The following is a 21,524-nucleotide window of genomic DNA, read 5'->3' as shown; positions in this document are numbered from 1 at the left end:
AGAAGAGGATCAGCCAATTGATATCGAGAAAATGAGCCAACGCCCGAGGACGTTGGTGATGCTTTGCTATTCTAACCGAATCCAGATTTGGGGAGATGCACTGCACCACTATAGTTGAGGCAAATACTTATGCCAAGAGGCGGGGTGGTGACTATCCAAATAGTTGAAGACATCCAAGGATTAGTAGAAAAGGGTGATAGCGAGAACCAGAAACAAATTGCAAAAACAATGGAAAAGGTAATCAAGTGCAACAATGATGGTCACAGAAAAGTTCAGATTGCTATACCAACAGTTAACAAGGCATTGGATGATATTGTAGCTCAAGAATATGAGATAGTTGAACATAAATTGGGAAGAATCACAGATGACATGGAATGTGAGGAGATCTAGGAAGGCATGGTTTCAATCAGAGAAAGGTTGAGGAAGGCAAGCGAAAGGATTGCGAAGTTGTAGGCCGAGAACAAGTATTGGAGAGATTGCCAGCCTATCCAATAGTTGCACCAGACAACCCTTCCTCAAGACAGCGGGAACAACATAGAAGAGATATCAGCTCAGCTGCGTGAAGTCAAGGATTGGATCTATGATACAATCCAAGATAGGCGAAATTTCTTGCCTTCCTTTGTCTCGACATTCAGGTCATTAGTGGCTATTAGAGATAGATTCAGAATATTTGAAGGTGAATGGAAGGATTTCCTTCCAGTCAAGGACTTAGCCATTCTCAGACTACAGGCATTCATTGAGCTACCAGAGAAATATTTGGAAAGAGCCAAGTTGGTAGATGGAGGATTGAGTACAATGGAGTCTTGGTTTGTTGCCTTGACTATCAGATTGACAATACTTGAAGAGGTATAGAACAAGATTGCACAACACAGCCCAAGCATTGACACTTCCATTTCAACCATGATGAATAATGTTGGGGCTGCGCTTGATTTTGAAGATATCAAAGGGGAGAACATCAATGAGACAGAATTTGGATCGAGATTGGATGAGTTGGGGAAGGTTTCCATCAAGATAAACATTTGGGCACCCTTGCCTCCCTCAATGTCTTTATCAGATACGCAAAAGAATATGAGAGGGATCATGAGAAAACACTGCAAGCAGCGAGCAACATGATGACTTCAGCTGAGCTCAAGATGAAACATACACTTTGCCCTCCCATGAAGAAAGTCAACGACAAGTTAGCCAAGTTCATTACTTTGGCTAAAAAGATGAAAGCAAGGGGTAGAACTATATTAGAAGATCATTTGATGTAAGCCCAAGTGGCAAATTCTCCTTCTTCTTGGGTAGGATAGGTGTCTGATTTTGATTGGCTACCATTTTGGTGCCTTCTCATTGGTTGCCGCTTTTCATTTTTTTTCATTGGTCCATTGATGAGGTGGCATCTTCTCATTGGCTGATGGGGTGGCAACCCTAATTAAGGTTTCTAGGATCCAATCTGGATCATTGGTTTTGCCTCATAATCTCTACCATTGGTTGTAATTTTGGCATCTATATAAGGCCATTTGCTCTCATCTGTAAAGGGTCGGAGAAAATTGTCACTAAGATAATACCAAAATCACTTCTCTTTATCATTATTGTGACTTGCATGGTGATCAAGAACATTTGGTGTTATTGCATGGTTTCTACTTCCAATAGTTAGAATTAGATTTCCTTTGAAGCTGTTAAAGTAGATTTTATTTCAAGAAAGTTGTTAAGAGTAAGAATAGATGGATAGTTGCATGGTAATATTAGTGGATGTTTGATAGGGATCTATAACTAGGCCACTAGCATCCTAGCGGATTGTTAGGAAGCCTTGCATGGTACACTAGTCTTTTCTCTTGAATCATTGCATCTATGGAGGTAGAGCCGCTGGTTAGCTTTCATCAAATTCGATCCCCATCCATTTGCTAATTTTTCCATTCATAGGAGTAAGAGTAAAATAGCAAGTAGTCGAGTAGTTGGATTTCATTCTAAGAAAGTTAGGAAGGCATCAATCATCTGAACACACCCCCATCACCACCATCAACATCATCTGGCACTCATACAAAATCATCACCATCACACTAGAAGTCCAAGTTATCCTTGAATGAACAACGTAAGGCCACCTATGTAATTACCAGCAAATAACATTGATATAATTGAGTTAGTATCCACAGGTCTAAGGAATATTGGAGTTTTTCTCATGTCTTCATGAGTATTAACTTTTCAAGAGAGGGATTGAGTGTTCGACATTCCATGTCAAGTATTCAATCGCCATATGTTATGTAGTGGTACAAAATTGACATCAACAAGGTCGAAGAATATTAGTAACATAATGGGAACTGCATAACAACTCAGTGAACATTGCAAAAGCTATTTAACAGTTTATAACCATACTGTTCAACATGTGAAACCACATTGACCCAACAAAGCAATATGCATTACCATGTCAAGTATTCAATCACTATATGTTATGTAGTGGTACAAAACTGACATCAACAAGGTCGAAGAATATTAATAACATAATGGGAACTACATAACAACTCAATGAACATTGCAAAAGCTATTTGACAGTATATAACCACACTGTTCAACATGTGAAACCACATTGACCCAATAAAGCAGTATGCATTAACTATGTAATATGGAAACAAGGTTTCAAAAGTGGTAAGATCACAGCATAATACAGCAAAATCCTCAAAGAGGAGAGAGATAGAGGTGTGTGTGTCTGTACATACACACACACACAAAGGGTGAACCTGATACGATGCTCCATTAAAGAAATTTAATCTTTGGAAACTAGAGTTGTGAATTAAAATGTGTGAAAATGAGATAATTAATCTTGGTTCTAGTTAAGGACCCCACAATTAACTTGCTAAGTTTGCACCTCTCTTTCAGTTTTAATCCATAGTTATATAGTGGTTTCTTCTGAATTAAACACAATTGGAGAAAGCAAAAATTTCAAGATGGTCTAAGATAAGATAATATTATTAATGTCCAACAAAAGACCACAAAGGGTCTATGGGACTGAGAGCATACAACCAAGGGAGCTGACAAAAGTAGGAGCACCGAACGGTGTCCGAGAAAAATCGAGAAGCAAGAGTAGAAAAGCCAAGGCAAAAACTAGGGGTCCTTCCTTGGCAAAAAAAAATCGATCACAGAAGGGTATAATTGCGGGTGATCAAGAGCCCTAGATCATCTCTGAGAACCATTGAAGGAGTGTCGTTTACCGCATAAGTTAATTAAGAATTGCACATAGATAATGGACACGAACTCGAACGGCAAAACACTTCTCTTATTATTCGCATATGCCAAAATATTACATTAGGTTCCCATGATGATTACAATGATCCCGAAGGGAGATATAAATATTGTCCGAGGAACCTTCTCGAATGTATCCGTCAGCCACATACAACATGTCAACTATAATAATAGAACTTTCTAGATACATCTCGATACATGTCGGCCTGACAACACACATCCCGATACACTGACAGAAACCTCCCGATACAAGGTCGGGAACCTCCCGAAACACCATCGAGAATAGCCCGATACACCATCGGGAAGCTCCTGATAAACCGTCAGGAACCTCCTGATACACCATCGGGAAGCTCCTGATACACCGTTGAGAACCTCCCGATACACCGTCGGGAACATCTTGATACATTATTTCCTGACGACATCATCCCCCCCAAAAAGAAAAGTCGTCTCCCGACGACTAGACAACAAAAACTGTCTCCTTAGCTGACCTTGATAGCCACCCATGCTACTTAGTCTGCTTCCAACTCTGGGTTCACTGAGCCAAGTGTCGCTGAAGTGCCTTCAACTGGATGATCGGCTCCTCTCGAGCTCTCTACGCATCCGCCAAGACAGCCTCTCGGCCAACACCTACTCCTAGTGCCTCTGGTACACAGACAATCCATGCCTGCAGCAGCTTCAAGTCTTCTCAACTAGTCACACTTCACAACTGATATCCACAACGACTGGGGGTCCAGGGGGCAACGCCCCCAGCAGGGTCGAGGGGCAGCGCCCCTCGCCGCCAAGACCAAATTAGCACTCTGAAACCCACACAAAACTGCATGGAACAAACTATTTTTGCAATTTCTTCTGATTCCACACTCTTTCTGGCAATCGCTAATACTTCCCCTTCCCTTTAACATCATCTATTACTCATTCTGAGCACTCTTGATTTGTTAACGTTTTTTTTTTGGGAAAACCTCCTCACCCTACTTTTGGCCTGGATACCGCCTTCCTGTAGGACTCTGTAATGTTGCAATTCACTTCCTCACTGACCACCGCACGCAAAGTCCTTCCAATACCTTGCGCCGTACTAGAACACGGCTTCTAGAGGACGTGATCATGTCGTACGGTGACCTTGTTGCAAGCAGTACGATGTCACCTTCAACAAGCCATACGGTGGTGAAAGTACTTAGGCCAAAATGGCGTACGGTGCTTCATCTAGGATGTCGTATGGTGAATGTAATGTCGTACGGTGTTTAATTTGAATACTGCCATAAGGAAGCCATACGGCTCATTGCACAAACATATTTCGAAATGGCAAGGACTTCCGTACGATGATAGGACTAGGGGCGTCGTACAGTAACACAACCTCTCAATGCCGTACGGTGATGAACTTGAGAATACCGTACGGTGTGTATTGCCTGCTCCTAAAGCCGTACGATCGCTTGACTGTACAATGTCTTTCTTTTCTTTCTCTTTCTTCTTATTTTTTTTTTTTCTATTTCTACTGCTCCCTATCTGACATATGTACAATATTTACATATATACAGTACTTACAGTCATTTTTTTCAGTTGTTCATCCACGGAGGTGGATTATCATGGTAGATAGTCAACTTCGACCTATTCACTGCGTCGGCGACTCCCTTTTCGTCTAGCATCCATTGTTTTACTGCTCCGTCACCATCCACTTCCCGAATTTGATATGGCCCGACCCATTTAAGTTTGAACTTGCCTGGTTTGATCTCATTCCGGTCGTCGTTCTTCAACACCCACTGTCCAAGTTGAAACCTACTACAACTGTTTTGTGTCATCTCCATATCGCCCAATTCGTTCCCGAAGCTCGCTACCATGGACTCCATCAGCTACCCCTTCTGTCAGTCAATAACACATCCACTCCGTACTGCTGCAACTTTTATTAAACCCTTTCGCTTTGTTTCCTGTGCGGACCGTATGATGTGTCTTCCTTGCTGCTGGCACCTTTCTACTATATCTGTGGTTCGACGTAATACTTTCTTCTTGCGCGATCGTACAGTGGAATCTTTCCTCCTTTCGGGTTCGTACTGTATGTTCTTTCCTTCAGCTTCAGTCATACTCGCATTTCCTTCTTCGGCTTCTCTGTGTTGTTTCGAACATTCATTTCCTCCTTCGGCTTCTCCATGTTCCTTCGGACATTCATTTCCTCCATCGGCTTCTCTGTGTTCCTTCGGACTTTCATTTCCTCCTTTCTTACCTTCGTCGATCCTTAGCATATTACAACTTGGAAAGAGCTCGTAATCCTCTATCTGCCAGTGGTAAAGACCATTTACTGAATCTAGATCGTCATCTCTTTCCAATCGTAGGACTACCTCCTGATCGGGTTCCATACTCTACCTCCTCTCATCCTCTTCTCCTTCGGAATCCGACGATAGAGCTTCTTCTCCAACCATCTGAGTGTGTAGATCGATGACATACTTCCGGCCTTTGCTTTCAAGTGATAAAGTATTTTTCTTCCAATCGTGTTTTGCCTTCGCTTGTATCAGCCACCCCCGGCCCAGAATGGCATCATATCCTCTCCGCTTCAGTGGGATCACGACGAAATCCAACAAGAATGGTTGTGTTCCAATCGTCACTGGTTGTGCTGTCAGGACTCCCAATGGCTTGATTCCATGTTGATCGGCTGTTAACAGTTAGAATGTAGGTGGCCATTATGTCAGTTGTCCCAATCTTTTCCAGGTGTCTTCAGGCAACACATTGACACCGAACCCTCCGTCCACAATCATTTTTGTCAATACAGTCCCGAGAATTCCCATTTCGACGACTGTCGGATGGCGTCCGGATGAGAGGGCTAATAGCATCGGATCTTTTGCACTTGCGCCACTTTCCTTCTCCTTTTTGTCTGCTATACTTGCTCCACTTTCCTGCTCCCTTCCATATTCTCCTGGGAGTTTAGTTGCGGAAACAATGTTTGTGAGTGCCAATCGGAGTTGAGGCATAGTGAGCAACAGATCATTTATCCTGACGGGTATCTCGGCTTGCAATATTTGCCATACAATGTTATGTTCTGCGCAGTTCCGTACGGAGGTACTCGGCGTGTCCTTCAAGGGTGTCGTTCCTACCTGCGTTGCTCTCTGGATCTCTGCACATGCTTCCTCCAGTCTCTTCTTTTCTTCCACCGGGTTGGGGTACACTTTCGCTTGCTGCCGCTTGATGGCCAGAACCTCTTCTTCGTTCGTCCCGACGGTGATCAAGTTTACTCCCGACTTTGGACACCTAGCATCTTCATGATCACCAAGTCCACACCATCTGCATAACAACTTCGGTGTGTTCGCCGTTGTACACTCTCGGGCGAAGTGACCCCACAAATTGCATGCGCGGCATTGAACTATCGGCCGACCATTCGCATCATACTGAATTCGACTCCTTCCGCCATTATTCTTGTTGTTTTGACCGTGCCGGTTGTTTTTGTATCTGCCCGATGTGGCACCTTCCGTACTGGTGTTCCCGTTCTCTCCTGACGAGGATGCCTCCTATGTCAGGAACACTTGCTGCGGTGTTCTTGTTTTCAAATTGAAAGGGCATTCCTTTACCGAGTGTCCCATAATCTGGCAAATCTCACAATATTGCTCTTTCGGGCAAGATCCCCTTGTATGGCCTTCCTTCTTGCACTCCGTCAACCACAGTTCATTTTCCTTAGTCTCCTTGTTCATGTTCTTGAATTCCTTCATCATCCGAATCATGTCCTTTTGAAGGGCATGAACCTTCTTGCTGCTGCCTTCATCATCACTGCTATCTTCTCCTGAAGAGGCGTCGTCATCTGAATCGGATGAACTATTCTTCTTCTTCTTCTTGGTCTTCTACTCACTTTCCAAATTCATTGCCCGGTTATACGCTTCAATGTATGTCGATGGTGGCACGATCTTCATCTTCTTCCGCAGCTTTGGGTGAAGGCCTTCAATGAACCATCGTTTCTGTAACCCATCAGCTAGCTTATTCTCCATTTTATTGATCAAGTCCTTCAATTTCCTTGCGAAGACTCGGACTGTTTCATTCTTCCCTTGCTTAGTATTGAATATCTCCGCTACGATTTCATTATCATCGCGCAAGAGTTGAAATTCGTCGATGAACTCCTTTTTAATGTTATCCCAACTGTTTAAATTTTGTGGATCGGTATCAGTAAACCAATCAATTGCAACACCCCGTAGGGTTGCCGGAAATTGCCTCATCCATTTATTTGTATCCGTTATGCCTGTTAGGAATAAGTTGTCTCAACCTTGTATAATTCCTATTCTTATTATTTGTTTTTGTAAAATGTATTTCTTGCAAATAATGTTGATGTGTCGACATCTTGAATTGTAAGGAGATCATGGCTAAAACGGTTATGACAGATTCCTATGACACGTAAGAGCTATGTTAGGAAGATTCAATGACAAGTGAAGACATGTGGCAACTAAAATATTTGAGTACTGTACACTACCCCAATAGTGGGGTTCGGGGCATCGCCCGAAAATTTTTTTGGGGTCCTATTTTCTCGGAGAATGGTAAAATCCTAATACGGTTTACCTTTGGGAGTAGCCCTAAAGTGAAGCGCATGTTATAAGCGTTTTTAGGGTTGCGAAGAGATGCGATGCGAGAGTGTATTGTTGGTATTGCAAGTAGCTACTGGAGTCTTCTGTTGTTGATGTTGAACTTGCATTGCAAATGTATTGTAACCTTGTGTTGAAGATAATACATTGTGCAAGTTTTGAAGGGGTGGGGTTGTTTTACCAAAAGGTTTTTCCCCACCAGCAAATCCGTGTGTTATGTGTTTTCTTCTCTGTCTATTTTTTGTATGCATGGTTGGCTGCAATATTGTTGTTTACATGTATTGAATCTATAAGTGTAGAAGATTTTAATAGGATTTGCATCATACTTTCCTTATGAGATTAGTGTAAGAAGCTCTTTCTACACCTGAGTTTCCTTACAAGTGTTATCAGAGCTTGATCAACTTTTGATCCTAGTTGTTGGGTAGGGTTTTTTAAGCTAATCTCAAGTTGAGTGGGAGTCTTGTGCAGAGCATCCTAAATCTTATTTACAGATTGAGATGGCGAGTTCATCATATGGAAGAATGGAGGTGGAGAAATTTAATGGCACTAATTTCGAGTTGTGGAAACTCAAGATGGAAGACATGTTGGAAGATCGTGACCTATGGGAAGTGACTACAAGCGCTACAAGACCAACAACTATAGCTCAAGCATATTGGGATATCAAAGATAGTAAAGCTCAGGGTCTCATAAGACTCTATTTAACCGATGCAGTTCTTCTGAATTTTCTAGATGAGAAAACCGCATATAGTTTGTGGGAGAGACTTGGGGCCGTGTATCAGGCCAAATCTTTGGTGAACAAATTGTTCCTGAGGAAGAAGTTGTATTCTCTGCAAATGGAGGAAGGTGGATCCTTAACGGATCATTTAAATGCATTTAATTTGCTGGCTGCACAGTTGACATCAGCTGGTGTCAAGTTAGAGGAGGATCGTTGCTACACACTTTTGTGTTCTTTACCGGATTCATGGGATCATCTTGTGATGGCTCTCGGAAGCACATTAGTCACCTTCAAAATGGATGATGTGGTGTCTTCGCTGCTATCAGAGGAGATGCAGAGAAAGGCTTCTGTTTCGGAAAAAGAAGCCCTTGCTGTTCGTGGGAGATCCACGGAAGGAGGGAAGAAAAATGACAATAAGTCTGACAATAAGGGTAGATCTAAATCCCGTGGGAAGTCAAAGACTTCCAATAAGTTCAAGGCAAAATGTTGGAACTGTGATAAGACTGGGCACTTCCGTAAAGACTGTAAAGAGCCTAAGAAGAAGAAGAAAGCCTCAGATTCTGGTTCTGAAAAATCTCAAGAAGATGGCTATGCATTCATCGTAGCTTTGGCAACCCATGCATCTGATGATGTGTGGTTGGTTGACTCGGGTGCATCTTTTCACATGACCTCTCATCGAAACTGGTTCTCAAAATATGAAGAGTTCGATGGTGGAAAGGTGTACTTGGGTGATGATTCTCACCTAAAGATAGTTGGATGCGGAAGGGTCACTATCAAATTTCCTAATGGATGAGTAGCCCTAATACGGTTTATCTTTGGGAGTAGCCCTAAAGTGAAGCACATGTTATAAGCGTTTTTAGGGTTACGAAGAGAAGTGATGTGTAAGAGTGTATTGTTGGTACAGTGAGTTGCCATTGGAGTCTTCTGTTGTCGTTGTTGAGCTTGCACTGCAAGTGTATTGTAACCTTTTATTGAAGATAATACATTGTGCAGATTCTGAAGGGGTGGGGTTGTTTTATCGAAAGGTTTTTCCCCACCGGCAAATCTTTGTGTTATGTTTTCTTTTCTCTGTCTATTTTCTGTATGCATGGTTGGCTCCAATATTGTTGTTTACATGATATTGAATCTGTAAGTGTAGAAGATTTTAATAGGATTTGCATCATACTTTCCTTATGAGATTAGTGTAGGAAGCTGTTTCCGCACCTACGTTTCCTTACAATGCCATTAGCTCTCCAAATCGTTTCACAGGTTTTACAATGTCGGATGGGATCAGCTGCTCCATCACCATCAAATTTAGGTAACTTCTCCTTTGGTCCCGCCATCCGGACGCTCACGCTTGGTATTTCGATGCTCACACTTGGTATCCCGACAGCTGTGTTTGGTGAAGAAGGGTCTCCGTTAAGTGAATCTGTTCCTTCTGGAAGTGGATCCTGGACAAAGAGTTCACTCCACGCTCTTGCTTCTTTGGCACTCCGAGCCGTGCGAGTCGATTCTCTTCCGTCTGGATTGTCTTCCCTCGACGAACACCAATTCAAAAACTCCCCCCTTGCCTCTTCCACCAATTCCACCCGCTGTCGCATCTCCTCCAACAATGCTTCCGCGCTTCTGCGTCCATCGGCAGCAATCTTGTAGAATCTCTTTTTGCGTTCGGCTTGCTGCGCCAAAATCAAATCTTCATGTGCGGTGCGTATTTCATCCTTGTCCTTTAGCTTGTTCTTATTCTTGTTCAGCTGATTTGGCATTACTCTTCATTCTCCTGCCTTTCCAGGTCCATCGGGCAACGGCGCCAAATGTTTACCGCATAAGTTAATTAAGAATTGCACACAGATAATGGACACAAACTCGAACAGCAGAACACTTCTCTTATTATTCGCATATGCCAAAATATTACATTAGGTTCCCATGATGATTACAATGATCCCAAAGGGAGATATAAATACTGTCTGAGGAACCTTCTCGAAGGTATCCGTCGGCCACATACAACATGTCAACTACAATAATAGAACTTTCTAGATACATCTCGATACATGTCAACCTGATGACACACATCCCAATACACTGACAGAAACCTCCCGATACACCGTCTGGAACCTCCCAAAACACCGTTGAGAACAGCCCGATACACCGTCAAGAACCTCCCGATACATCGTCGGGAACATCCTGAAACACCATCAGGAAGCTCCTAATACACCATCAGGAACATCCTGAAACACCATCAGGAAGCTCCTGATACACCGTCGGGAACCTCTCGACACACCGTCGGGAACATCCTGATACATTATTTCCTGATGACAGTCGCTGCGTGGAAAGACTGGTGCAATGTCTCACAGCTCTGGAGTGAGTGATATTGGACGATCTTTTCACACTCCGCGGCAGAGACAAGGGAAAGAAAAGGCAGTGATGAGCTTATCAGAGGTATGACACTGACATAACTGTGACTGCAGAGTATGATCGTGGAACTAGTTGGCCTCTTGGAGTTAAAGTGCAAGGCACCATTGGTCAATGTAGCTGAAGAATGTTGAAAGAGAGAAACAATTTTTGAATAGGCAATAAAATCTCCCTCTGATCTCATAGTAGATAGGGCAATGGAAAATAAAGTGAGTCTTAGTCTCAACCTCCGCCAAAGTACACAACCGACAAATTTGATCATCTCTATCCATATGGTGGTCAGTCTGGTTTCGAAGACGGTGGGAGCCAACTCTGAAGGAGCCCAGAGAGATACATAAGGCATGACACCAACGTCGAGATAAGTAGACAGGGCGAACAATAACCCCATCGCGAATCTCTAGAAAATGCTCAGCATAGAAGGCCATCCTTAGACGTAATCCTCCGAGAGGGTTACTCCAAGTAGTGGTAATGTACTGTCTGTAGATATCCAATCTAACATGCTTATTCAACTCCTGACGTGAGGGGAGGAGGTGAGCCGAGGCATCCAGCGAGAACTGATATAGAGGAAGGTGATCAATATCAATCCCAATCGAGCTCAATAGAGAGGTGGCCTAAGCATATCAACAACAAGCTCTAGCGCTAGTATCGGAGCTCATAACCGTAACAGAGGAGCAGTATGCCAGGTAAAGATATCAAATAAATCTCAAAATTTAGACATTTTCTTTGTCATCATCAAGCAATAATAGATGGAATGCCCACATCATCTTACATCTATATAGAAATCATGTTTGCTTACCTGCAGTATTTCTGGCCAAAGAAGAAGGCATTCCTTCTGACATTTGCTGAGGAAAAAATCATGTTGTTGCATCACCTGAAAGATAGTCACAATTACAAAGATCACTCAAAAGTCACAAATTTGTTCCAAAATGAATAGAAGACATAATTTATCTTCCTCCACATTCAACAATGGAAAAAGAATGATAGATGTCTATAGCAAATTCAAAAGAGTCAGGCAAAGATCTGATTTGAACCTCATCTATACTCTCTGTATTCTGTAGCTTGTCACACATAACATGCCAATTGGGCTCAAGAACCTGTTGATCATATATGTATTTTAAAAATATATATTTAAGCCATAAATTATGAATTGAAATTTTAGGTAATCATTAGAATTTGAAACCAAGTAAATTAAGACTTGAGTTATTTACTTCAGATATATGCATATTTTGTCACACCTCAAATGTGAGATAATGCACCAGGCTTTGCATAAAATGAAGCATATTTTGGCAAAGCACATATGAGCCTGAAATTGTTGTTCCAAGTGACTTCACACCACGAGTTCCCTGTCATACATTCAGACGGCATTCCAAAAATGATGATCACCAAAGAAATTACTGGACACAAAAAAGATGAATATTACAAATTTGAAAGAAAACATTGAAAAATAATGACACACCTGATGGGCTTGCCATGTCCCACAAAGTTCACGTTGTACATGTTTACAATGGAAAAGAAGGCGGAAAATAAGCTGATACTTAGTAAGAACCTTTTTTGAAAGTATAAGAGACAATGGCCACTGTACCTGTATATACACAGTTTTTAGGCAGAAAAGATTATTGAATTGCCCGAGATATTATCCAAAAATCCATGACATATTAGATGTATAAACTTCCACAGCAACTAACCTTATAATCAAGGCTAAATGTCTCCAATCCAGTAATGCTTATTGAATCTGATTGGTTACTAATATCAGAATTGGATTTGTCACCTTCTAAACTCTCTGCTTCTGTGTTCAAGTCTGACATGCCATTGCCCATTTTCTTCATGGTATCCAGTTGAACTAGTAATGAGGTTCTTTCCTGTATTCAAAATGTGAAAATTTTGAAATAGCTCCACACTAATTTAGTGTCAGATGGCGAAACATTTCAGAAGAATCAAATCTACAAAAACGAATTTCATACCACACAGCAAGTGAGGTCCTCATGAAAGGGGTCGGTTGCAGCAATTGATGTTCGTAGAGCAAGATCCAGTAAAGACTGTCACAAATCAAATATTGTTTGACAAGGTAAAGCATGTGACTATCATTCTGTTTTAAGTCATAATTTGGGCAGAAGCAAAAAGAGTTTAAATTGTTTGTCTCTATTCATAACAGAAATAATAGAAAATAAATAAGCTTGCCAAATACTAGAACACACAGAGTGCTACATATTCTCATAATTTTACAGACAAAAGTAAATATCGTACCTTGATTCTGAGCATAGGTTATCATAATCTAGAATTACAGTGGAATTTTTATAATGTTCAATGAATTTCACATTAAACCTTTGCTTATGTATCATTCCCTTATATTACATATTCAAAGTTGAATCTTTCAAGTCCTGCATCGAAATATCCCTTCAGCATTGGAAATAGAACCTAGTTATTGCTTTTCTCTAGGGCATATTCAACAATCTTCTATCACTTTTGATATCACAGATTCTCAATCAATATTTGGCCCTGCTTAAGTAAGGCTTACTCCTTTGGACTGATTACCGTTTTCCATTCTTTGCTAGAATTTCACAAACTATGTCTATTTATTTACCGTAACGGAATATTTTATATCTGTGGTATAGGTTGTTTAATTGCCTTGCATTTCTTAGGGACAGAATGCAAATGTTTGACAGTTTACTCCTACAAATTTCGATGCTAAAATAAGAATGACAGCAATTATAAACTCGAATATGTAACAATTATTAACAAATTGCTGAAATAAATTTCTGTTCAATTGATTGTCAAACAAAACAGACTCTGTTGCATCATTCAACTTGACAATAAAATTTGACCTTCATACAATTACACTGGCTTGCTGGTCATAGAAACTCCTGTTTTGCTGTCATTCAACATCTGACTGTGAACAATTTTGTATGAAATGATTGACTCTGCACCTCACACACCAAGAAGTAGCCACATGCCCCTATTTATTATCATGTGTCTATTATAATTTATTCATTCTTCATCAACTTAGTTCGAATGTATCCAGCAGGTTCAACAAGGAAGCAGTCACTAGTTTCAGCTTCTAATTTAATTCAAACCTCCAAAACCCTCGTGTCCTCTTGCTCAAATGCCATAAACTGGTCAAATATCCAATTTACATTCTTCCTGCAGCTTCCCAATTGCCTGTCACTTCCTTCCAATCACCTATGCAATTGTCCAGATTCCTCATGCTACCTCTGGAATGCCAAACGCAAACCCATGTGACCTCCAACATGCAGAACACAACCTCAACAACCTTTACAATGTCACACGTGGCCTCAAGAATTAAAAACACAACCTTAGTGATCTCTAGAATGTTCAATGTGACCCTTTAATCACCAATGCATCCTCCTCAATTCTAATCATAGTTCCAAGAATCACCCGAAAATCACCTGAATCGCCAGTTTGGCAATTCGATTCAGGCTAGGCGAATTTTTTTTTTCAATCGTGAATTGTCTCAGCTGATTTTTTGGCATGAATCACTAATTCAAGTGATTCATGTCAAAAATAGCCTAAATCGGTCCTAAAAGTCAACCGTGGCATGCAATAAACTTGGCTTAATTTTTTTTTAAAAACACGTGTTTTTTGTCCTTTTCTTTTTGGCCTTTCCTCTTTGTTTTAACCCTAAAGGGCCTTCTAATTGTTAAGCATGAGTAGAAGAGAAGAAAAGTGAGAGAGACGAAAAGAAAAGAAAAACCATAGGTTTCCAACCAGCAAGAAGGAAGAGCACCAAAGAGATCAAAAGTCCATCTGGGGAGGCCATAAATTGCATTGGGAGCATTAAGGAGTTAATATCAACACTCCTCAACTCATGTGCAAGAGGTAAGTGCTGATTTTATTTTTTGCATATTAGTGTATTATGCATTTTTTGTTAAATTTTTTTAGTTTTCATTTGCAAATCTTGAATGTTTTTTAATTTTACTAAATTGCAAACTAGGGTTTTTTTTTTTGTAGCTTTTGTTTATTAGTTTCAAACTTTGATATTTTACATGAATTTTCTTATTGCAGCAGCCCTTTGCTTTCATTTTCCGCAATGGGTAAAAAAGATGAATGTTGGAAATATACCGAAGAGTTTCCTAGAAGAAACAAATTTCAAACAAAATGTATGTTTTGTAAAGAAATAGATTATGGATGTATTTATAGATTCAAATATCACATTGCTGCTATACCTGGACATGATATTACAATTTCCACTAAACAAACTGCTAAGGCAAAACTCACTTGTTTAGTGGCATTAGAAAAATACGAACAAGAGAAATTGAATAAGAAAATGCAACTTGAAGAATTAAGGGCTACTGGCTCCCATGCTCCCATAACCGCATCTACATCTACATCTGCATCAGCTTCCGCATCCATAGGTTGTGTTGGAGACGATTCTTCCAGGCCTCCTTTTCGTCCTAGTTCTAGTGCTCATGTGAGTGCTAGTGCTAGTCGGTCTTATACTAAGACTTAGTCCAACTCCAACCTATTGCGGCCTAGAGTGCGGAAAAATAGAATGGATAATTACTTTGTACCCCACACTACTCTGGCTCACAACCCACACTTGAGGGCATGGGTTTGAACAAGGAGATTCATGATGCTGCTAGAAAAGAGATTTGCAAATTTTGCTACTTTTGCAACATTCCATTTGTTGCAGCTAGGTAATTGATTTTGTTTTCTTTGTTTTCTTTAAGGTTAAACTTAAAAGTAAAACTTTAATTATATCTACTTGTTTTATAATTCATCAATTAATCATAGATTCGCTTTACAAGCTTACATAATGATTTGACATCTAAATTTCTAATCATTATCCATTTGTGATAAGGCTTTATTGGCAAAACATGATAGATGCAGTTGCTATTTGTGGTCCGGGTTCAAATCCCCAACTGAGGTTGAGTTGAGTGGACACCTCTTGGATGATATGGTAGAGGATATGAGGGTTGAGCTTGAGGAGAACCGAAAAGACTGGATCGAAAAGGGTTGCACCGTCATGACTGATGGTTGGACAGATAGGAGGAATAGAACACTTCTCAATTTTCTTGTATCCTATGGAGGTGATTGATCATTCTACTTTCCTACATATAATTGTGAATCGTGATTGAATATATTATATTTCAAATTTTGATTTGTTGATTGCTAATGTGTTGATGATCCATTATAATTTGTCGTTTGTAGGATATACCATGTTTCTCAATCTATTGATGCTTCCGCTCATATAAAAAACGCCACATACTTATGTGAGGTTATTAAGGAAGTCATAGCTGAGGTGGGGGAACAACATGTGGTGTAGGTGGTGACGGATAATGCAGCAAGTTATGTTGCTGCAAGTAAACTTTTAACTTTTCAAGTTTTGAAAATAAATTTATTTGAATTTTGAACTTTTTCTAATTCTAAGTTTCCTAAGTTCTAACATGTTTGAATTTCTAATTAAATTAAAATTGTTGTAGGTAAATTTTTTATGGAGAGGAATCCCTCCATATTTTGGTCCCCTTGTGTGGCACACTACATTGACCTCAAAGTCTATCTCCCTCATGTAAAAGCAATGAACCCTTTCAAGAGTGCATTCTCTCATGTTCCAATTCATACCCCATGTCAAGAGGATGATGTAAAGAATAAAGATACAAGTCCTAAAACAAATCAAGATCAAGATCCCAACAATCACCAGAACTATCCAATTTTTGACTAAGAACCCATCTTTTTGGAGTCCAATAAAGATTCTACCATTTATGTCCATCCTATCAATGATGATCCCCATCCATACAAAGATCAAAGCTTTGTTCCCAATCTTATGGACCTTCCACTTCCTATTCCCAAGCAAGATCATGAAATTTTATCCATTCTTCCAAACGATTCCATTCATAGACAAGAGAAAACCACTCTTAAAATGGAGTCCAATGATCACTTGCTAAGTCAAGATCAAAGTATCCCTTCACCTTCATGTCCACAACAAGATCCCATCATCTCTCCAGATCCTCCTCATAATCCTACCATTCAATCAACTCTATGTCCTAATCATCCATAACTTCCAAAATACCCTATCCTACCAAATGATCCTATCACTCCTCCTATTGCATTACCAAATCCCATTAGTCCTCGTGAACCTCCTCATCATGCAAGAAATTTTGTGCAAGTTGTTCATGAACCCCATGCATATCAGATAAGTTCATCCACTTCCATCCAATGTAGTCTACTTCCAAATCCTACTGTTTCTTCCATATCATATCCACATCAAAAGGGACTTTCATCTTGTAGAAAGTATCCTACTAGTCAAAAGCATTATCAAGTCAAAGGATTCAACATCCATGGAAAAAGTTTATCAAAACCCTTCCATATCAAAGAAAATTCAAATGATCATGGCCATTCCATCAGCTATAAATCTCATTCTAAAGGTGTTGGTTTCCATTCCAAATCCAAATCCAAATCCAAATTTATACCTCCCCCTTCATCCCTTCCATCCATATTAGGTCCATGTATTCCTCCATCCACTAATTCACAATTCACTAATCCTTTCTTAAATCAAAGTCAAAAAAGGCACAGATCTTGGAGAGCCTTCCACCCATCCAAAAGGCCTCCATATCATTCATATCCATCGATTAATCCAAACACCTTGGGAAGAAACTTGGAAACCAAGCATAAAAATAACAAGTCCAAAAATCCACATCAATCAAAGAATCAACATCTCCAATCTAATAGACATGTTTATCAAGATAAAAGAGAATCCAAAAGGTCAAAATGGCCCATTGAACAAAAAGAAATATCAAAGACAATTTGGGTTCCTAAACCCCTTGTTGAAGTAATATGTTCTGAAGGATCACAAAGAAAAGAAAATTCAAGAACTATATGGATTCCCAAGTATCTTGTAAAAGACTTCCATGCTAGAGAAAAATCAAAATTGGAATTCAAGCTTCCCAAGGCTTCCTCAAATCCACCATCCAACCAACTTCCATTCATTGCCAAATCTATTTTGGTTCCTTATCTCCCAAAATAAAATCCATATGCATTTCACCATCAAATCCAAAATTCATGGTCATTCCTCCATCAAATCCAAAATCTCATTTTCCTTCATCTATCCATCACCCTTCAAGGTGTGTGCCAATGTTGACCTTGTCACCCTTTCCATCTAATCCTAAACAACTGTACCAATACCCCATATATTATCCAATTCCTATGCTCCAACCTTCCATCCATCCTATCCAATTCTTTGCATAAGCCTTTATCAAATTTTATCCAACCATCCATTTCATCTCCTTTTTTCCCTTTACCCTACCAACATCTTTCAGCTTTAAGATCACCATCCAAGGAAAATTATACTCGATTCCTTCCTCTATGACCTATCATGTGTCCATTATCTTATGGAAAAAGTCTATATATATATATATATATATATATTTTTTTTTTAAATATTTTTTTTAAAAAATTTTAAGGAAAAAATAGAAGAAAAATCAAGAGATGTTTTTTTGGTCCAATAGTGAAAACCTGGCAAACAGGCACTTTGGATAGGTAGCATGATCAAAACCTGACAACTAGACATCATGCGTAAATTATGAACTTCTTGCATTCCATACTTGGGGACAAATTTCATCCATGCTTTCCTATCATATTGCATCCCTTTTATTTCCTCCATTGTCCCATGTACCTCATATCCATTATCCTATGAGCATCCATAATCCCCTTTTTTTCCAACTTTGATCTTGACAAGGTGATTGATACCCCTAGAATCATCCTTTTGGTCCATATTCCTTATCATATCTACATCCCTCTGATCCATATCCCTTATCCTATCCATATCCCTTTGGTCCATATCGCTTATCTTATCACAACCTTAAGTCTATATCCCTTATCTTGTCCATTCTTGATCTTACTTCACCTATCATTATCCTATTCAAATCCCTCTCTTGATCTTGATAGAAAAATAAAAGGACATAAAAATGCAAAAATGTTTTCAAAATCCTCTATACATGTACGCTCCTACATTTCATGCCAATCAATGCACCATATCATCACCCTATCTTGTCATAATCAATCCCTAATTTTGTCAAAAACATGTTATCATATCCTGTGGATAGTCCTTAACATCTGAACATCTTGAGGCATACTAAAGAAACTTTGTCCTCCATCCATCTACCAGTCCATCCATTAATCCCTTGCCTTGCTAAACATTAGGGGCAGTCTTAAAGTCTTGATAAAGTTCAAAAACATTCAAAAAATGTCCTAAAAAAATCCTCAAAACCATATGAAAAATGTCATGAAAAAAGTCTTTAAAAACATTCAAAAAACTGTCATGAAAAAATGATAAAAAAACATCATATACGATCCTGAAAAAATTTCAATTTTTTTTTAAGCACATCAAAATCCTTGCAATGAACATCTTTGTCGACAAGCATAAACATGTGAATATCAAACCAAATCAAGTAATGAGCTTCACAAATCAACAATGGACTCATGAGATCCATTAATTAATCAAACATCAAATCGATCCAATTCATGACCAGTAAGGTTATTGACAAAGTCCTTTATGTCAGTCCATTATTGATTTATCTTTCATGATTATGTTCCTATACTCCTCAAGGATATCACTGAGTGGTGAAAGAGGCTATGATGGTTCATCCTCTTAGTTTCTTTGTTTGCTATTTGTGGAGTGTTTCAATAAAATGGGGCAATGATGATGTAGGGTGAATGTGATAAGAACTGTCATGCATCTGGCAGCTACACACACCCATGATCTAAGATAACCTAGAATGATATTGAAACATTCCTTATTTTTTTTATGCTTATTAATCAGAGATAGTAGAGGTATCTAGATGGTTAATATCTAGGTGCACTTATCTCTTTCTTTTCAATAAAGCACGATGATGAAAACTGTGAAAAATATCTAGCAAAGACTCAATACATCATCCAACTTGATAGCACAGCATCAATTCTTCTGAATCATTCCTCTAGCTCATCTATGCTTCTCAATAAATTTCTTCTATCGATCAAATCAATCAAGCCATTAATTTGTCAATAACCAACTATTGGTATCCACTTATCAATCAATCAATGATCATATGTCTTATACAGGATGTATGATTCCTGAAACCAGACGTTGTTGCTTGTCTTATATAGGGTGTATCTTCCCTGAAACCATATATTATTGCTGGTCTTATATAGGATGAGCCTTCCTAAAACCAGACATGATTCTTCTTAAGCAATCTCTATCAATCAAACAATCATCATCATCTAACTAAGCCTTCACTTCTTACTAACTATTCTTTTATTTCATCATTTCATCTATCATTTCTCATCATCTATTGAGAGATCATTCATGCCTTTCTTGCACAAACAATCTCTCCAGGAGGCATATAGTCCACTTAATATCACAGGGGCAAGTTGGGGTAGAACTTAATATGAAAATCTTTGATACAGCACTCATAATTGCATTATATCAAAGAGAGGCAAATGTAGACACCCAAAACTGGACAGACTTGCGAGTTTACATTTAAAGCACTAATTATTCTTCTTTTAATTAAGGGTTCTTAAATCGTTGATTAATCATCTTTACTCCTCTATTATCAAATCTTTCCCTCATTTAATCATTCCCTAATTTTACTTAAATAATTAAGTTTATTTAATTCATTTAACCTTTAATTAACTAATCATTATCAGTTAATTAAATTCAATTTCCCACAATTTAAATAATAATTATTGATTATTTAAATTAACTAATTTATTCCCCTTTATTAAATTCAATTCTAAATTTAATTTAATTTTATCTTCATTTCACATCAATTTCAATTTCTGATTAATTTTTAATTAATTTCATTTAATTCCATCTTTAAAATTTAATTTAAGTTTTAATTCAATTAAATCTGAAAAATCAATTTTATGAGGAATTATAAAATTTAAAAATTAGAAAATCTTCATAAACTGAAAAATCTGGTTTTTTCTAAAAATACAAAATCAGAAATGGTTTCAAAGTTTCCATTTTGAATTTTTGGAAACTTACTCTCCAAAATTGAAAATATCTCAAATTTTATCCTTTGTTTTTTTTTATTTAAAATTGGAAACTTTCCAATTATTCCTCCAGTCTCTTTCATCGTTGTCTATTGATCATGATTTTCCCAAATTGATCTCAACCATTTATGGATTTCTGGAAAATTTATATAAACAACCCTCCTATCTCTTAATTTCATCAATCACTTCCACATCGAACCTTTGTCAGTTTTCTATCATCTTTCTCTCTTTTGAATCATATATTTTTATCACATTTCTTGGAGCTCGGAGTCTAAGTGTTGCCAAAATCACAGCTGAGTGCACACTTCATACAATCAAAGAGAAGCAACAAAAGCTTGGAGTATTTGATTGGTTTGCATGTTTTATTGTGTTTCCAATTACTTAGTACTTCTTATTTTGTTGTTCATACGCTCATGTTTAGAAGCTTATTTGATTTCATTATTAGATCATTCAATGCAAAGACTTAGTGCAACATGTTGGATGAGGTGGTAGTGGAAGTGGGAGTGAATAATGTCATCCAAATCGTGAATAATAATACAGTTGCATATGCGGCAGCCAGTAGACTTCTGATGGATAGGCATCCCACATTATTTTGAATACCTTGTGCTGCCCATTGTCTTGACTTGCTCCTTGAGGACCTAGGTAAATTGAGTTGGGTGGAGAAGGTGGTTGTAAGT

General features: G+C 38.8%; 1 protein-coding gene across 2 annotated transcripts in view; it reads right to left on the bottom strand.

Moving 5' to 3' along the window:
* LOC149570374 (Spc97 / Spc98 family of spindle pole body (SBP) component) overlaps positions 1–21,524 on the bottom strand; it is a 224,000-nt gene that overhangs the window by 9,980 nt on the left and 192,496 nt on the right. For both annotated transcript variants that reach the window (XM_089823022.1, XM_089823021.1), the window contains 6 exons: positions 12,825–12,899; positions 12,549–12,722; positions 12,320–12,445; positions 12,099–12,206; positions 11,895–11,957; positions 11,660–11,734 (listed from right to left, as the gene is read on the bottom strand). In XM_089823022.1, coding sequence (XP_089679148.1) covers positions 11,660–11,734; positions 11,895–11,957; positions 12,099–12,206; positions 12,320–12,445; positions 12,549–12,722; positions 12,825–12,899 — 621 coding nt within the window. The remainder of the gene's footprint in view (positions 1–11,659; positions 11,735–11,894; positions 11,958–12,098; positions 12,207–12,319; positions 12,446–12,548; positions 12,723–12,824; positions 12,900–21,524) is intronic.

The sequence above is a fragment of the Cupressus sempervirens genome, chromosome 3, assembly GCF_028749045.1.
Source record: "Cupressus sempervirens isolate cs-2001-9-10 chromosome 3, ASM2874904v1, whole genome shotgun sequence".
Lineage (NCBI taxonomy): Eukaryota > Viridiplantae > Streptophyta > Pinopsida > Cupressales > Cupressaceae > Cupressus > Cupressus sempervirens.
This window is presented reverse-complemented; position numbering and strand designations above follow the sequence as displayed.